This window comes from Erpetoichthys calabaricus, chromosome 8, assembly GCF_900747795.2.
Source record: "Erpetoichthys calabaricus chromosome 8, fErpCal1.3, whole genome shotgun sequence".
NCBI lineage: Eukaryota > Metazoa > Chordata > Cladistia > Polypteriformes > Polypteridae > Erpetoichthys > Erpetoichthys calabaricus.
In genome coordinates this window covers 169,770,368-169,789,516 of record NC_041401.2, presented here as the reverse complement: position 1 = coordinate 169,789,516, position 19,149 = coordinate 169,770,368, and the positions used below count along the sequence as shown (strand labels likewise).

Sequence of the window (19,149 nt, the reverse complement as noted above, 5' to 3'; positions counted from 1 at the left end):
CCAAATCAACAGAAGGCATTGAGAATGTGAGAATACTGCTAAATGGGGAGAATCACTTAATATTTAACAAAAAAACTGGTGAGAGATTGCATGTCAATTTAGTTCTAGTCAGGCAGACAATCTTAATTGAACACATTCTGCACAGAAAACATCCAAGACGCTTAGCTGAGTGAAAGGTAAAAAGCAAGATAAACATATTGGAAGGACAATAAAGTAAAGGGGTTGTAGATAATTGAGAGAGAGAGAAGTGGTGGCATTTTAATACATTGGAGATGTAGTCCTGCTGAAGAGCTGAGAATCTTAAAATGGACATCATGTCTGTTAAGAGGTTTTTGACAATGCACTGCCCCACAGGAAAATGTCTGTTTTGTTGCAAAATGCAGTGGTGTCGTATTATTTAATATACATATGGGAGAACCTAACCCACCAGCATTTTTACAAAAGACTTTGCTTTAGTTGCAGGCTGTAGATTACTAAACACAGATTTGACTCCTGGGAACGTTTCCTACCAATCCAGTGTCTTTATTTTTTTTTCTCTTTGCTCTTTACTTCCTTTTCATACGTGTAGTTGGCTTACTACCAGCCATTGGATTTGAAACACTGCCTGCTTTTATCCTGTGTTTCTGGCTTCTGGACATTTTTTTATTTTTTTTTTATTTTACTGGTTGCATTTGCAACTGTTTATGATGGCTATGTAACTCAGTGCCAGTTTATTTATTTATTTTGTTTTAAATAGGCAGTGAGCAGACAGAACTCCACCCAGAATGGGACGGTGTCTCAGCAAGCAGGATCTTCTCAAACTACTGTAAGTAGAGCTATCAGACAGCACTCCTAGAGGCTGAAGTGAGTTGCCAGTGAACATTAGTGGTATGCCTAACCAAATATTGGCATGAGCCATCCTGGACAGATGACACGGAGTAATGTGTTTGTGTAGATGGCCATGCAGCTTTTGACCAACATGCATGCTGTCATCCTTCTGCTGACTGTTGGGCTGAGCTGCATATGTGCTTTCTAATTTCTGATTCTTTGTCTGCTTCTCTTTCAATGGGCCAGATCAACCTGGCTACCTCCCCTGCGGCAGCTCAACTCATCAGCCGGGCTCAGAGTGTCAACTCCGCTGCCTCCGGGATTGCACAGCAGGCAGTGCTTTTGGGCAATGCTTCAAGCCCAACGCTGACAGCCAGCCAGGCCCAGATGTACTTGAGGGCCCAGATGGTAAGTGCCTTCCTTCCCAGCAGACCCAGAGGCAGAGCTGAGAAGGGGTCACTAGTGTTTGCATTTTGGACCTTAAATGGTATTGTTGTCTTATACAGTTGAGATTTAGAATATGTATCCCAATATTCCCAGGGAAGGCCAAAAGGCCTGAGATAGAATATGTATAACTGGGTCCAAACACGTTCACATCGGCTCTAATTCTTTAGGGAGGACAAAAATGAGGAATGGATTTCCTAAAAAAAATATCTGAGCAGTTTGTTCAAGTAAATCAACTTACTGTGCATTTAACAAGTGAGTCAGATGTCTCATATTTTATTTAGAATCACCTTGTGGTGGGTTCTTATCTGCTCAACAAGCTTTACCAGTTTCTACACAATTTTGTATTATGGGTTGTCAGTGCTGTTTCATTCATTGAATATACATTTTTTGAATGAGGCAACATGGCCTCCTGTAACACGAGAGAGTGAAACTGTGCACGGCATAGTCACATTAATAGGGTTTACCTTTATGCTTTTTGTTTCCTTTAAATTTTAAATGTTTCTTAATCACTTCCTTACCAAGATGACGTGATTGCATAGTTGTTATCATTGATGCCTCACAGTTCTAGTAGACTGGATTCGAACACCAGCCTGGCATTCTGTGTGGGTCTGCATCTTTTCCCCATGTTTTGTGTTGGTGTTTCTTGGCTTCGTCTCACTTACCAAAGGCATGCAGCTTAGGTGAATTGGCAACTGTAAATTGTCCCTTTATTATTTAGTGTTGATGGGGGGGAACATGAGCACGCCCTGTGATGAACTAAAATCCATGATTGGCAGGGGCTCCCCATGTCTCTTATTTGGAATAAGCAGGTTCTAAGAAATAGATTATTCAGTAGCTTTCTTAGCTTGAAAACATCTTTGTACACAGAGAAATAAGTTTTTAGTTTGGGTTAGGGTGTTAAGCAGCATGCTGTTGGGCAGGGTTAATCTATTTACAGTGAAAGTCAGTTGACACGAGTATACATGCAAAATGGAATGCTGAAATCTCCACAAAGCAGCTTCAAATCATTCAGAAAATGCAAAACCCTACATACTTGTACAAGTCAATTACAATGTAAGTGCTCTTTTTTGACCATAATTTTAAAGTTAGGTGTGTAGTAATTGTTATACTCAAATAATTGTGCATAGCCATAGAAGACACCATATTAACATATTTGTGAAGCAGTTGGAGACTTTGAGTAATTACAGTTTGAACCCTAACCCAATAAGTTGTGCGTTTCCCCTCATTTAATAGAAGCTATGGAAACAATCAGGATAAAGTGGTCAGATTTCAAGCGTATCTTCTAATAGGCAGCATGGATTAACTTCAAAGGCACTACACTTTAAATCACAAGGATACTGGTTCAATTCTCACCCTCCACTCAAATCTGTGATTTTGAATGTTTCACCACCTGTATACATTCATTCAGATGTATGTATGAAACACCTTTGAGTGGAGTTCACTTTCCTGTTTCTGTGAACTAAAAAACCTAACATGTATGTTAGGTTAATTGGCCATTCTAAATAGCCTCCATTTGAGTGGGCCCAGTGACAAACTGGTGCCCTGGTTAGGGTTGGTTTGTATTTTGTGCTGTAATACTCTCCAAAAACATTTCTGACCTTTTTTTTTAAATGCACAACTTCGTTTATTTTTGTTGTATTTTGCTGGATAACTTTAATTAGAAAATGCTGTGTGAAGGTTTTGTTGTTCTTTCACTGTGTTAACCTGAGCCACTGGAATGGCATTAGTCTCAATTATATAGTAGAACAGATTAGTCTAAATTGAAAACATTGTTTTACTCTCACTCACAGGTGTAATTTTTTTTAAGATAAGTAAGTGATTAAGAAATTTTGTAATTTGGGTGAAGTACTTCTGTAAGACCCATGATATACGAATTCGTTGTCAACGTAAAGGTAGTTAGCCCCACTAAAGCTGGCCATTATTAGCACAAATAACCACTGGACGTTCTTAGGCCCACTTGCATAATAGTGAGGTGGTTAGTCAATTGGACATGGACTTGGCAATGTATGAAAACTGCAGCAATGGGATGCTGGTCCATATCATCATCACAGTTAGTCTGTGGTGGATCACAACTCTGAATTCACAACACTGGTCACATCATCTGATAGGATAGTCTGTTGCAGTAAGATTCCATGCTAATTCAGTAATTCATTAAGGTGAATTGAGTGTTATGTTCCTGAAACTATTCCAGAACTTCTTCAGCCCTTTGCCACAATATGCTAGCCTGTTGAAGGTAACAAAAAAAAAAAATTGTGAATAATGAACACTAGAGATGAGATCTGACATTTTTTAAAAATATAAACAAAGTAATTAGCAGTGCTTGCCAGACATCCTGGTGTAAGTTTAGGTCTATTAAACTGATAAAAATGGCCTCTTGTCAGCTTGGACCTCCTTTTGCATGCAGTACAGTACATTTTGTGTGTGGGTGTATGTGGGGTCTCTCTCTCTCTCTCTCTCTCTGCCTTCTATGCTAATTGCCAAGAGAAGAAAACATGAAGTCCACCAACTTTCACCTGTGAATGGTGTGTGGCAGAAGAAAGAGGAAGAAGAAGAATCTGGTTTGGGTGCTTCCAGGGTAATTCAACTGTCATATGAGAGCCAAAGGAAGTGAACTGCCATGGGATTAATTAGAATTCTTCATGAGTTGGAAGGGAATAGATTGTCAAAAAAATACACAAGCTTTTGTGTGTTTATATATATTGTAGTGCATTACATTGTTACTATCACATTTCTTTTACCAAAAAAAAAAAACAATTTTTACATAGCATCTTTCCATGTGAGCAATAAAACAAAATACATTTTTGTATAATGAAAACTGTCATACATTGATTTATAGAATTAGCCTCTACATAACACCCTTTCTAGTAAATTATAAGCACAGTCTGTTATATAGTGTTTCTTTTTTAGTCAAAGCTATTCAAAGATGTTTTACCAAAACAAGCTCATCCTTGTGCCCGCAGCAGCTAAAAAAGATTGTGACTCTGCACAACTATGTGCTATAACAGCAGACTATAAAAATGGTTGAAAGAAAAAACTATTTTATAATTATATAGTGCAGTTTTGTAATGATCACTGGATGAATTTTACAAAGTGGGTCACTAGTTTCATGAATACTAACCAACATTATTGATTAAATTTAATTTTTGTATAGCATATTTTATAGCCACCGTCTGCTCATTTTTCTGAAATGTCTTTTTTTCCACTACTGGGCCTTGGGGAGCCAGATCTGCTTGTTATGGGGTGCAAGGCAGGAGATAACCCTATAATGAGATGTGAGTGATGAAACAGAAGACCATGGGGGCAGTTTGCAAAGGGAGTTGAATCTGAGCCCAGGTTTATGCAGTTGTGAATCAGCAGTACTTACCATTGACTAGCCAGGACTCCCTCTTTATAGTGATGAGCTATTTTACAAGATCCGTATAATAAATACCCATGTCTGATGCCCCAAATTCTCAATTGTAGTACATATTGTGCTTTTACAGATGACTTTTAAGACATAATCAGTCTGTTTTAGATGCTACCTTTTTATGAGTGACATGATGTCACAAATTATTTTATACAGTACAATCAGTCTTCTTAGGGTTCCTTTCATAGTGAGCACCACATTGATTCATTATTAAAAAGGTCAGTATTTTTGATAAAACTAGATGCAACATGCTTTGCAAAGTTAGTCACTTATATAAGATGCCCACCTTGAATAAATTTTGGGTCAAGTGAAGTAATTAAAGCCAGTAAAACAAAGTACAGAAGGGTGAACCTACTATATGCTATTTACAGGGGTTTGGGAGTGTGTAATGTTGTTCCCCACCAGTTTTGCACTGTTGTAACATCTTTTTAGTGCCACAGTCCGTCAGTGGGTTGTGCTCTTTAGTGTGCCCGTTCAAGTGTGTCCTTTTTCATGTGGTTCATCAACACAGCCTGCTAGACCAGGTCAGAGTAATGAGATCTTAAACCAGATTCGCTTCCTCTTTCTCTTTCTTCTTGTACAATAATTTTTCCCTAACCTGGCTGTTTTGCAGTGTTTTGTGTGTGTGTGTTTTGTGGGGGGTGAAGGGGGGACAGGTTTGAGCAGCTCAACTGATGCTTTACAGAACAAAGAATCAGTTGATTGGCTCAAATTTGTCTGAAATACTAGAAGTAAAGGAAGTCTTTTATAATCCCTTGTTGGAGGTCTGGAAGCGTCTCAGAGGCCTGTTAAACCGTTATGGCTTGGTTCAGGATGTGCCAAGGTACTAAGTACAGGCCACCTTGGATTGACCTCTATGATAAGTGAGGTTCTGCGTTGCTTGTTTTTAAGTGAGCTGAAAGAGGGAGATGGTTTGGGAGTGGCCTCTGAATCAGACATGGTATTCCACTCCAATGGAGGCAGAATAACTTGCAACAAGAGCCAGAATCTGCCTGAATACCCTCTCCCTGTAAGTACAATGGCTTCGGGAGGAATCTTTCTGGCCTTCAAACATAGTGCCATCACACCTTCAAAAATGCAGCCTTGAACAGTGTGAGCAGTTTGCCATCACACTTTTGGGGTCTTCAGTTAATCTAAGGAATGAACTGAAGGTAACAGGAGGAACTCTGCTGATTAGGCAGATGTAGAGTTGAGCCATTGTTCCAGCTAGAAGCATTACTCCATTCTTGTTGGTTGTGGTTTCATCTTGTAGCTAACATAACATTGTCCAACTTATTTAACTCCAATTATGATTATGGAGAGAAATGGGCACAAGGCAAGAGCCAGCCCTAGACAGGACACTAGTTTATTGTAAAGTGCAGTTTACACACACCTAGCATTTCTGTAAAATATTTCTTCTATGAGTCTTGTCAAACTGCTCCATGTGGTTTCTTTTCTAAAGGCGTGATGGTTGGCAAGTGTTCTGAGAAGCACAGCCCGCTGAAGACCGACCTGCACTTTCTTCCTCCACCTTATTGTATCTCAGTATCACCTTGATTCCAGAGATAGCAGAAAAAAGTAAAAAGTTCTAACGAATTGCACTGTCAGAAAGACTCCACAATCAGCAGCAGGAGACAAAAGTGCAAGTCGGTCACAAGCTGCTGTCTACGCGTGAGGCTGGGGAAGCCTACTTAATTAATTTAGACATATCTGTGCCTGGACCAGATTGAGAGGGCAGGTAAAAAGGCAATGCGTTTTGATGTGATTTTCAGGCACAGCAAAGTAACCTTGTGCAAGTAGCTAGGAGCCTAGGCCGCGCTGTCCCTTTGTCCCCGCAGCTCATCTTTACCCCAGCTGCCACAGTCACTGCCGTCCAGCCAGAGGTCTCCACTCAGTCTGCAGGCCAGCAGTCAACAAACACACAAGTAAGTTCTGATGCTCTTCTTTTGCCTCCTTTGGACCTCCATCTGTAGAAAATAACATTCTTTGTGGGGTGGGGATGTAGTGACTATCAACAGAGACACAAAAGGATGTAGTAGCCATCACTGGAGGTGTATTCAGAGCTGTATAGGACACCTAAACTTCACATTCATATTAGACCAGACCCAGAAATGTCAACTATGGAGAATACCTAAAAGTAAGAAATCATCCTTTTACTTTGAGTTCAAAGCTACTTTATTGCATGTGCTACATACAGTACTGTAGATATTGTTTCACTGTGGTGTAAGAATTATAGTGTAAAGGGTTTAGCAGTCACTTAACTTGCTTGGCACCTCCTTGTTTTCTGTGTTTTATGTATAGTCTGTCCACTTCACTGTGTTTGCTTTAGGTCTTGACTTCAGAAGCCTTTGATGACTGAGAATGTCACTATTATTTTTGTGAAACCTTAACATAAAAGTTTTTTTTTTTTTAAGAAAATGTATTCAGTATTAGTGAAGATTTCTCTATGGCAATGATATAGTGAGCCCATGGACCACCAGTATCTAATCTGCCAGTGTTAACTGTCTCTCAAACTCACCTTTCTAAAGGCATACAAATAAGTGCTTTTTAAAAAGTGTTCGCTTCCAGTGTTGCTGCTTTTCTGCTTTGCTCCAGCAGAGGGTGTTCAGTTTTCATTTTAAGTCCCCAGCCTGTTTTTTCTGGAAAGAGATTTCCTATTCAGGTCAGCAGTACAAGTGAGAAGTATATCTTATGAAGTTGCTTTTCAATTTGAATTCATCCTGATCAAGTAAATATGATGGAAATTGTTGTACAGATGACGGGAGTGTACAGTGTATCTTTATAGAGCCTTCCAATCTGGCAAGGAGGACATGGATACTATAGATAAAGAGAAATCCAATAACACTTGAACATAACTCTTATGTATAGTATATGGTCTTTATAATCATTCCCTACCTTCATGATAATTGTAAACTGTTATTGATGCATTAACATAAGGGTTATGACTGCTGTCACAGTGTGCAAATCAAAATCATTTCCTTATTTTGGTGTTCATACTATTTACTTGCATTTCCTCACCAATGATTTGTATCTTCTGATTTAATATTAACAGATGTAATGATCTGTTAAGTAGGTTTTCATGTAACTATAAATTCTTATCTTCCCATCAGCATGAAAGAAAACAGTTTGGTAGGCTTGATGTGCTAAGAAGTAGGAGTTTGATTTTATTTTTTTATTTATCTTTAAATTCTTACATAGAAATAAGAAAAATTATTAACAGTTTATTGAGTGTTGAGTGATAAGTAATGTCTTTTTTGGAGCATCTCTGAAAAAGAGCATTTTGCAGGAACAAATAGATAACATTCTCAAATCCACTTAATACGATTCAGGGTTACATGGGAGCCCATAAACTTTCCTGGCAGTAGTGAATGAAGGACAGAAAGCAACCCTGGATACCAGTCCATTTTCAGTGCCCACCTGCACACACCCACAGTAGTAACAGTACTGATCACTAATTAACTTTCAGTGCATATCTTAGTGATGTGGGAGGAAAACAATACAGACACAAAAGAACCTTTAAACTCTGCTGTACCATTATTAAATATATAATTTTAAATGTAAGCAACAGATACAACAATGAGTTGATGTATTAGCAAAGGTCCTATTAGGCATCCTCTGTAACTATATTAGTACAATTTAATTGCGTTTATCATTCACTGCATTCTTAACTTGCTGTATGCGTGCACATATTATAACTTCTGTTTGCTGAAGTAAAATGGATTTGACTTTTACTAATCACTTTTTGGCTTTTTGCATGCTTTGAATGTATTATTATTAATGAAATCTACATATCTTCAACATACAATTTAATCACTTATATATGATTAAAATACATTGTTGCTAGCCTTATATTAATAATATTTAAATTGGATTTTAATACTAGTTTCATTATTATTGTTGCTGATTGTGTTTAGTTGTTTTTCAAATTCTTTAAATATTAGCAATATAGTTAAATATTAGTTGTGGTGTAGTAACTAAGGATTTAGACTACAAACTTTAGGGAGGGCACTTTGATGCCTGATAATGTAATAACAGTAATAATACAAAATACAGCAAACTTCCATCCATTCATCTGTTTTCTAACCTGCCAATAAAGACGAGAATTATGAGTATGTGGTGCTTCCCCTGGCAGATCTGGGTGCCAGTTTATCACAGGACACACAGGCGGAATGGTGGCTCTGAGGCTAAGGATCTGCGCTGGTATCCAGAAGGTTGCCGGTTCGAATCCCCGTCAATGCCAAAAAGAAATTCTACTCTGCTGGGCCCTTGAGCAAGGCCCTTAACCTTCAATTGCTCCAGGGGCCGCTGTACAATGGGTGACCCTGCGCTCTGACCCCAAGGGGTATTTGAAAACTAACAAATTCCTAATACAAGAAATTGTATAAGGCAAACTAAAGAACACCCACACAGACAAACTGAGAACATGCAAACTCCACACAGAGCCTAAACCCCAAATCAAACCCTTAAGATACTTAACTAGACACTAAAATGCTATAACTAATAATATTACTAAGTTACCATTAATATAATTAAACTAACTGGTACTAACATTGAATTAATTAGCATTTGCAAGCTGCTGGTATCTAACATTAGCATTTTTTAAAAATACGCTGGATAGGATGTAGTATGTCAGATATAATTTGCTTTAACTTTTCACCAGTTATGATATTCATTATTTAATGTTTATTTGAATTTGTTTTTTTTGCAATTATTATTAATGGCTACATAGAAGCAATTATGATTACTTTTATCTACTTTTATTAGTATAATGTAGTAAGCCTATAAAGATCAGCAGGTACAAGTATCCCAATCTACTGTAGCTACTGACCTTTTAGACACAGTGTCCAGTTTAATAAATGAGTCTTTACGGCTGTGTGTCTCTTTCTTTCAGGTTCAAAATCTGGCTGTCCGTAGTCAGCAAGGTACCTCTCCGTCTCAGACTCCACTCCAAAGCTTAGGACTCAAACCAGTGTCTAGTGGGCAACCTCCCCCCACCACCAGCAGCAAGATCCTTGGCCAAAGCAGCCAGACACTTGCAGCAAAAAGTAATACACCAGAATGCTCAGCAGAGGCCACAAAGAAAGGAGAGAGTCCACCCACCCTTGAAGCCCGAATGGTTAATGTGAGCCGGAATGTGACTCCTGTGACCAGCCACCCTCTTATCACCCCAGGTAGGTGAGCAGACAACATTTTGTCCCCTGGAGTCCCCATTATTCTAGAACATTTGGTAAAGATTTTTGCCTTTTGGCTTAACTATTATTCATAGGGATACTATGAGATGTGATGTACTATGTGATGTTGAAGCAGGAGGTGGAGATGGAGGTGGTGGGGACAGCCTGAGTCTTCTAAACCTACCTTAAGCAAAAGAGTTCCACAATACTATTCTGCTGCTTCTCCCATTTTCTGAGACTCTCCCTTTTGATTAGAAACACTTGTGTGTGTGGTTAAAATATTTTGCCTCAGTACTTGTGTGGGTGATAAAGATGTCTTTACTAATAAGTAACTTATGGAAAAATCTGTAGACCCCTGCTTTTCCCACGTCTTCTCCAGTCTATCTGCGCCCTTTTTGACATGTGTATATTTTGGTGAATTCTTCCCTTGGGCTAAGGTGGTGTGTAAATTATTTGTAATTTGAACCCTGAACTTGTTTGCACAGTGAACCTCCAGCACTGTGGCCAGGCACAGAGAATTTCTGGACTGTAATCTTGAGGTAGTATTTCTGTGCTGTGTGCAGTGGCAGAGTAAACTTGTGTACATCTGCATATGTGTGAAAGTATTTACACCCTTGCACATTTTCCACCATCTGCTGCATAAAATTGTAATATAGACTATATAAAAAGGTGTTTGTTTTAATCCTCTACGCATCATTCTCTACAGTTTAAATGTGAAAGGTGAAGTACACAAATCTGTCAAAAGTAATTATGAAATGGAGACACTTAAAAATTCTTAAGTCAATATAGCCTGCAGCCTACAAATATCCATTTGCAGCCGAACCTCCTTTGTACACCAGCATGTAAAGGAAAATAAACACTATTTGAACATGAGCGTTTCCAGCTATGAACCTTCTTGTAAACCCAATACCTAGTACAAAGCTGTTATTGAGAATATCATGAGAATGGCAAACACTATATAAAGGGAAAATAACAAACTGTAGATGTCACCTTTTGTATTTTTTGTCATATTTTTATAAAACTCGTCCAATGGCATTATAAACTTATAAAAAAATAAACTTCTTTTGCAACCATAATAGCCATGAGTCATTCTTGGTAAGTGTTTGCCAGCATTCATAGCAACTGTGCAATTTTTAAATTCTCTGGCAACACTCACAAGACTTCTGGACCTCAAAGAAAGGTGCCTCTTATGAAATGCAGAAGCCCAGGTCACTCTTCTGTGGATACTGTAGTGTCTTTCCTTTCCATCCAGTGTCGCCAAAGCTGGGTGCTTGACGGACTCAAAACCTATTAACTTGGCATAGGAAGGTCACACCTCCCAGATCTTTGGTCAGGTGTGACTTTCAGGTGGCCCATGAAATGCTCAGTGGTGTGCATCGCACAATCCCAAAGCCCACTAATGTGGCTAAGGAAGCCTGCATGTCCAAGTCTATGGTCATGAATGTCTTTCATTTGGCCTGTGAATTGTGTCTCGCAGTCGTGCGTCCATGTCGCAGCTTGTCATGCCTCCCTGCCTGTTGTGAAAAGTACCTGAAACCCCCACTATGCTTTATCTGTCAGTGGTGCGCATTTAAGCCTGTGGTTGCCATCAGGTGCATGCCTATATCGCTGCCTGCCACAAGGACCTGAAGCTGAAATTCATCACCTGCACATCCCATTCATGGGTCGTGTTGCACGTTATCACATCATAAGCCATCGATTGAGACAAAGATCAAGGGTGAAGGCCCAGGGACTTGAAAGTTTTTGCATGACAGACAGACAGACAACCCTTAGCATTGTATATATACAGTACTTGGATTCATCTTAGCAGAATAGCTCAAACCTTTTCACATTGGGTAGTGAGTGTGTATTTACTCTGCTCTTCAATTCTCCCTGCAGATTTTTCATTGATAGATAGATAGATAGAGAATGCGTGTTTGGACTTTGACTTAGTCTGTTGACTGTACTGCTCCTTATTTCTTTTGGTTTGTGCTTTGTTGAAAACTAACTTTGCATTTCAGTCCCAGATAGAGCAGACATGTACACAACATCTATCTGTACTTGACACTGTCTATCCCTCCCTTCACTTACACAAGTCTCCCTATCACTGCCGCTGTAAAACATCTGAAATCATAATGCTCCGACCCCCACACTTTACTGTAGAGTTGTTATTGCTTTGATTTAATGGTCTCCTCAGGACATGTGACTTTTCTACAGCAGTTCTTTCCTTCTTACCACTCTTCTTTCTGTCCTATATGTGTAAGATTATCTAAAAAATATTGAAACTAAATACTTTTTTCATTCTTATTCAGGTACATCTAAAGTATTTGTTTTTAAATAACAATGGGAGAATCTGACGGACACCCTGGAGATATTAAACCTTTCTTTGTGACAGGTTTCCTATCTGTACCCGTGAATATTGTAATCCAGGAGTTCTTTTGGCAGCATTAGGTTTTCACTTTGTTTCAAAGTCATACAAGAGACCCTGCTTGATTCTTCCCCAGGAGACTTCAGATCTGTAGATCTGCTGGGACTGGACAGAGATGATCTCTGTTTAACTCCTGTCTTGTTGTTGCATTTTTTGGCACCTGAGCTCATGTGATTTATGGATATCAAGACTGGCAGTGGGCAGTATACTGGTTTATCTGCTATACCACATACAATTATTCTTGCAGTATAGAATTCAAATAAAATGTTTTACCAGTAGGTATGCTAAAATTAGTTAAAACTTGCAAACTCATTTAAACATAAAACACATTCTATTTCAAAATGTGCAAATCTGTGCATGCAAAAGAAAACGAGAAATATAATTTTTATGTTAGTGAATTAGTGTCTTAATGCCTTTGTGTATGGACTTTAACATGGACTGGGTGTAATAAGTGAGCCTACGCCTTTAAGAATAGAGAGTGATGTGCAAATCAGCCTGATTGGTGAGTCAGTACGGAGTCCAGTCCCCCCATGGCTTCACATTAGATTAAGTGGAGTCCCAAACATAACAAAAGAGGAGTGAGGCCTCCTAAAAATATTTACAAAGGGCTTTACTGGCCTGGCCAGTCCTCCTTTGCCTACCTGGGAAGGATTTACCGCAGTGGGGCTTAATCACAACTCCAGTGGCCTGCCTCAAGCCCAAAAGGGATTTTAGTCTCGAAACAAAGCTTAAACCTTCCAAAAATATATCAAAAAGCCATACAAGTAAGAGGGTAATCATAAATCTTGACTTGTGAACAAGAGGGCATCAAATGAGCTTTATAAAAACAATTTAGAAACAGAGAAGGGATCTTACTCTATTGGGCCTTATCAAAAAAAAAAATACAAGGAAATGCTCAAAAGAGGAAAATGAGCATAAAGGAGTTTAACAAAGTCCCAAAATGAAATCCAGAAAACAGAACCTTTAAGACAGAGCAAGAAGAACCAACAACAAACAATACTTACAACTCTAGATGCTTGACTGCTGAATCCTGCTTCTGGCTCAAGTATACAGGGTAAAGCCAGAAGGAGGACTCAGCAGCTGTGACATCAGGGAGAGCCAACCACAAGGAACATACTTGCATTTAAAGATACAGTTCATCATTACATAAACACCTATGAAACCAATAAAAATAATTTTTGGACATGAAATATATTAACTCGTACATACTCACATAAATTCGATACATGACAGATGTCACATCTAAAGCCACTGACTTAAAAAAGAGGAGAAGACAGGAAACTTCTGTGTCTTGTGTGTGTGCGCTTGGCTGCAGTGTGAGTGAGTGAGAAAGAAGCAGCAATTTTATTGGTTCAAGCTGGAGAGGTGAATCCCTGCAATCAAATCCATTTCAATGGCAAGGTGCTAACACACATTTTGATGCTCACAATTAATCATTAATATATTTTTATTGCTAAAAGTACATATGTTTCAGTCTGAAAAGTACACATACATTATAGTGGACCTACCAAAGCCATCTGCATTCTTAATTTTAAAATTTCAGAAATTGCACTTTAATATCGATAGAGAAAAAAAGCTAATATGAAGTTAAACATCTTATAACATTCTTCACAGGGAATATCATCATATTGGCCTTTACAAATTAAACAAAAGTACAGTTTAAAATAAGAGATATAAAGCAAAATCATCTCTCTATATATAAAAGAAAATACTGTAATGGAAAGCAAATGCAAGGCTACGATACGTGATCATCTCGAAAGACATTTTAAAGACCTGCGAGACCAAGGAGACTTGCCACGGTGCGTCTCGCGGGGACCGTAAACATGAGACTTGGTGCCAAGAGATTGTCCCAGGGCCGTAGCAAAAAGGACAGCGGCTGTACAGGCTTTAAAAAGATCGAAGGGCAGCGCGACAGCAGCTAACCCTCCCCCACCCACCCCGAATGCGAGCAGCGTTATACATCCTGCAAGAAAGAATTCAACCACACCCGGGGTCAGAAATTAAAGACAGGTATTGCTTTTACAACGTAACGCGAGACCAGGCAGTAAGCCATCATTTAAAACAAGTCAACAGACCTCTAAGCTAGCAGTTGTTGGATTGCTTTTGGCAGGCAAGCATCATGTGCTCTGAGCTCTTAAAACAACGACATGTGACAGGCAGAAGAGGCAACTAGCAAGCAGCAAAAAGACAGCAAATGATCCAAAGGCATATCCTTAGCGTACGTTCAGCCGCAACACCCTTCACAACACGAGCAGCATTATACGTCTGGGAAGAAAGAGATGTAACCATGTGTGGGGCAGGAAATAAAGAAACAAGTATTGTTTTTACAAAAGTTTTTAAAGTAAAAGTGAAAATAATGCATATGTAACAATTCACAAGAAAATAACAATCTCTTTAAATTGTAGATTGCCTGCTTAAGGTAAAGTCATCCCCGATGAATGGGGACGTGGGAATGAGGGGTCCTTTCATTGGATTAGTGCTATTTCAGATGTGGAATAGCAAAATGGGAGAGGCAGCTTGATGAATGAGGTCTCCAGGACTTAAAACAAATCCAAATCATATTATGTGATATCATCTAATGTGAAATTCTACTCCATACTTCTAGAATTTTTATTTTTATGCTGTACTAGTTGATTACCCAGTGGCTTCGCTCCCTGAGTGCAAGGGGAAAAAAATAAAATGTAGTCTATAAGTTATTAAACAGTAAAACATTAACATTTAAGAAGTAAAGATATATTGAGCACAACTGGAGTGGTTTGGGGTAAACTACATTTTAACACTAGAATTACCAGAGCCTACGAAAAAACTCGTAGATCCGGCCCACCTTAAATCGCTTCTTAAAACCCTTCTCACCTCTCCACCAGCGTCTTTTGTCATCTAAATGTACTGATAAAGACAAGCTGCCAGCAGCCGGCTATTCCATCCCCCCAACGACTTAGAACGTAAACAAGCTTTTCCCAGCTCATGGCCTTGATTGATTATCTGGGAGTGAAGTGGAGTTTTAGAGTAGAAATAATAGATTGTTATTTGGAACACACACATTTCATATGTGTTGCATTTCTACAGCAATCTGTGTAAACACATTGTTAAAACAGAAACGTTTTATATATTCTAGTAGCAAATGACAAAATGTAGGCATAAACTATATAATGTATGAAGCCTGAAGTCCAAATATCAAAGAAACACTTTCACAAAAAGGTACAAAAAAAAAAGCCACCGCCAAAAAAAGCCGCCTTAGTGTGTGACATTGACACGCATTAGCTATCACTGCTTCCGTGGCGCAACAGTATCAGTCGCTGACTGGGAATCAGCAGGTCATGAGTTCGATCCTGCACAACTCCCTTTTGAGAAGTGTTCTTATTTTCACTATTTTAGAATAAAAAGATACATTTGATTTCAGTCTGTAACAGCCGGTGTAATTTATGATATTTGTAATGGTTAGCTTTATTTTTTTTTTAAATTCACTTTTCATTGTCTCAGTCGCGTTCATGATCCTTCCCTACCCCATCTGACACTGCTGTTTTCACATAAAGACACGCTATAGTTCTGCAGTGTATCACGATACATACGACCGCGTGTTTTTTCCCCCAATATTGCCAGTCCCCACGTGTTGCTGTATGCTGTTTCTTTTGTACTCCAGGACATGCAGAGGAAAGCGTAGTAAAGAGCAGTAACTTCAGCGCTATATGCAATCATCAGACACTCCCCATCTGATACTGCTGTTTTAACATAAAGACGCGCTAAAGCTCTGCAGTGTACTTGTGGCTGCATTGTCGTACCAATGCTTGCGAACTGAAGTGTCTGCATGCACTTTTCGTGGCATTACACGTGTATTTTTTGAGTATGCCCATGTAGCTCAAACACAGGAACATATGTTGATGTAAAAGTATAACAAAACAAGTGCAATTTTATTCAAGACTATAACCGAAGAAAAAAGAAAGCAAGTTACAGTAGGCGGTTGATATGACAGCTTGCGTGGTGGAATGCTAAGAACTGCTGATTTCCATTCCGTGCTATATAACTGTTAACATTTGAATCTGATGATTGCATATAGTGCTTTCTTATTCAGTGTGCGCAAGAACATGCAGGTGGCCAGTTGCTGAGTGCTACAACGCACATTTTAAAAAAAGAAAGAGACAAATGTATGTGACGTTTTGAAGAAATCATTTTATGACGCGAATAGTACCAATCAGAAAACATTGTCGAAGTAATGCAATATTATTTGAAAACGAACAGCGTCAGATCGGGTGTGAAGTTATACTGCCGCTGTTTGAGTCAGATCAGAAGCTGAATAAGCTGAAAAAGCTCCTGTTCTGACTCTAAGTAAAAAAGCATGAATTAATCAACAGAAATAACCGCGATTGACATTTTAAAGTTAACGATTTACAGTGCATACCAATTTATAAATTTAATGTCCGTTTGAGGGGAAAAAAAAACACTTTCTTCAAAGCTGAGAATCGAACTCACTTCTCTGTAGCAAGGTAGGGCAGCTGTGCTCCAAGTCAGCAAACCATAGCGTTAATCCACGGAAGCTGTTGTATCATCCTTGAACCTTTTGTGAAAGTGTTTATTTGATGTTTGGACTTCAGGCTTCACATATTCTATAGTTGATGCCTACATTTTGTAACATTTATTACTAAAATATGAAAAAGTTTCTGTTTTAGCAATGTGTTTACACAGATTACTGTAGAAACGGAACACGCATGAAATGCATGTATTCCAAATAGCGATCTATTATTTCCATTCTAAAACTCCAGGAGTTCAGTCACTCTCAGATAATCAAACAAGGCATGAGCTGGGAAAACTTAGTGAACGTTCTGCGACGGTGGGGGATGGAATAGCCGGCTGCTCCTCTTAATCGGCACATTTAGAAGACAAAAGAGAGGTGAGAACGGTTTTAAGGTGGGCCGGATCTACGAGTTTTTTCATAGACTCTGGTAATTCTAGTGTTAAAGGCGCTATAACACAACAGGTAAGTAGTACTAATGGCAGCTAAAATGTATTTGGATTATCTGTCGGTAGTAGATCCCTTGTGAAAGGTGCTACATGACCGCTGTGGTATAGAAATTACATTTTCTATGTGATCGTCCAAATTTCTGCCTGACAAACTTACACTATGTGCCTGTGATTTACTTCTTAAAATAATTAATCACAAAAGGAACCTTGAATGTTGCGGGGTTTTAGTGACCCAAACTCACCTTAAGGGACAGTAAGTAGTAGTACAGGGCAATTTACAAACAGAGTCCTGCTTCAATGGCGCCGATTACACTCATTCGCATAGATTTCCACTTTCCCAGGAGCCGACAGGGCACTTGAAGTGTCACAAATAGTGCGAGAAGAGAGTTCGCTGCCCGAAACTGCGAAGCTCTCGACTTGGCGGAGCAGCCCGACATTCCGAGCCTCCCAGCATCCACTTTGTTCTCACGCACATTGTTTACAGCTCGCCGCAGTTAAAAAGTAGAAAGACGCAAAGCTGTTTTCCTTATCTCTTCTACTATCAAGTACTGCCAACTAAAAAAAAGTTACAATGTGGCAGTTTCCGCGACAGCAACATGGACGAATAAATAAAACTGCTTTGTCAGAACGCGGCGGGCGGACAGGTCAGCGCTGTAGTCCAGACAGGAGGGCTAGGAGAGCACGACGCGGGGTGCAGTTATACGTGATTTCCGTTTCATATGTAATTTCCATATCGTGTGGTCATACGTAATTTCCGTTTCATACGTAATTTCCATATCGCATGTTCATATGTAATTTCCGTTTCATACGTAATTTCCATATCATGTGGTCATATGTAATTTCTGTTTCAAACTCGAAAACAATTTTATATATATAGATTGAGGATTTATTCTGTTCTATGTAATGTACTTTATTGTATTGACCCCCTTCTTTTTGACACCCACTGCACGCCCAACCTACCTCTCTCTTTGAACTGCCTTTCCCAAGGTTTCTTCCATTTTTTCCCTACAAGGGTTTTTTTTTTTTGGGAGTTTTTTCTGGTCTTCTTAGAGGGTCAAGGCTGGGGGGCTGTCAAAAGGCAGGGCCGGTTAAAGCCCATTGTGGCACTTCTTATGTGATTTTGGGCTATACAAAAAATAAATTTTATTATATATCCGGTAAACCAGACACGGGGGTTGGCGAGCGAAGCGAGCAGGGGGCAGAGCCCCCTAGTTTAATATATAATAAATTAACAACCAAACATCAAAGAGTATGCATAAGTATGAAAAAGTAAAGGCACACTATACACTGTTTGTTGTGCTGTCATGTGTGCTCAGAGGCTTGGTTGTGTTGTTGCACACTTTCTCACTATGCTGTAGAAACAAAGAGTAAAGCCACAGGCCTCTCCCAAAGGCTTTGTTACATCAGAGGACATCACTCTTATAGAGGTAGTCAGCTATTCTCTGCCAGGAGATAGAGTGACTGTCGTGATAGCTATCTTAGCAAGAACTCGCCCACTGCTTACACCTGCTCCCTTTCTTCTCCTGTTGGGACATCCCATGATGTGACTCTTTCACATGTTGTTTCTGTTCTCCTAATGGGTTTCACACTCCAGCCCTACTACCTCAACCTGAAAGTACATGAAACTGCATCCAACCCACCATTGTCCTGTCTGTCTAGTAAGCAAATAAATGAGGAATCATTCAGTCAGCCTGATGACAAAATGGGACAGACGATTTGGTAGTGCAGCCTGGCCTTGCAGGATATAGTTGGGGGTGGGACTAAGAAGTCTTTTCAGTATTTAGTGAACATTTTATTTAAGCTTCAGTCAATTTGTCTGCTGAATGGTGATATATTTGTATTTGCCCAAGGTCAGTGAGCTAAAAGCTGCAAAGACTTTGCCACAGCACACTGAACTGCTACATGTTATCATGAACATTAGACTACAGAGAAATGGCTGACAGAGGTAGACTAAGCCCAGATCCAGAGTTCAGCAG

General features: G+C 39.3%; 1 protein-coding gene across 7 annotated transcripts in view; it reads left to right on the top strand.

Annotated features, from left to right (window-relative positions):
* LOC114656269 (polyhomeotic-like protein 2) overlaps window positions 1-19,149 on the top strand; it is a 121,598-nt gene that overhangs the window by 58,258 nt on the left and 44,191 nt on the right. For 4 of the 7 annotated variants that reach the window (XM_028807779.2, XM_028807780.2, XM_028807777.2 and 1 more), the window contains exons 4-7: window positions 737-805; window positions 1,054-1,215; window positions 6,412-6,564; window positions 9,531-9,810. In XM_028807779.2, the coding sequence (XP_028663612.1) occupies window positions 737-805; window positions 1,054-1,215; window positions 6,412-6,564; window positions 9,531-9,810 (664 nt within the window). The remainder of the gene's footprint in view (window positions 1-736; window positions 806-1,053; window positions 1,216-6,411; window positions 6,565-9,530; window positions 9,811-19,149) is intronic. The other 3 variants (XM_028807781.2, XM_051931090.1, XM_028807782.2) reach the window with 2 other exon arrangements.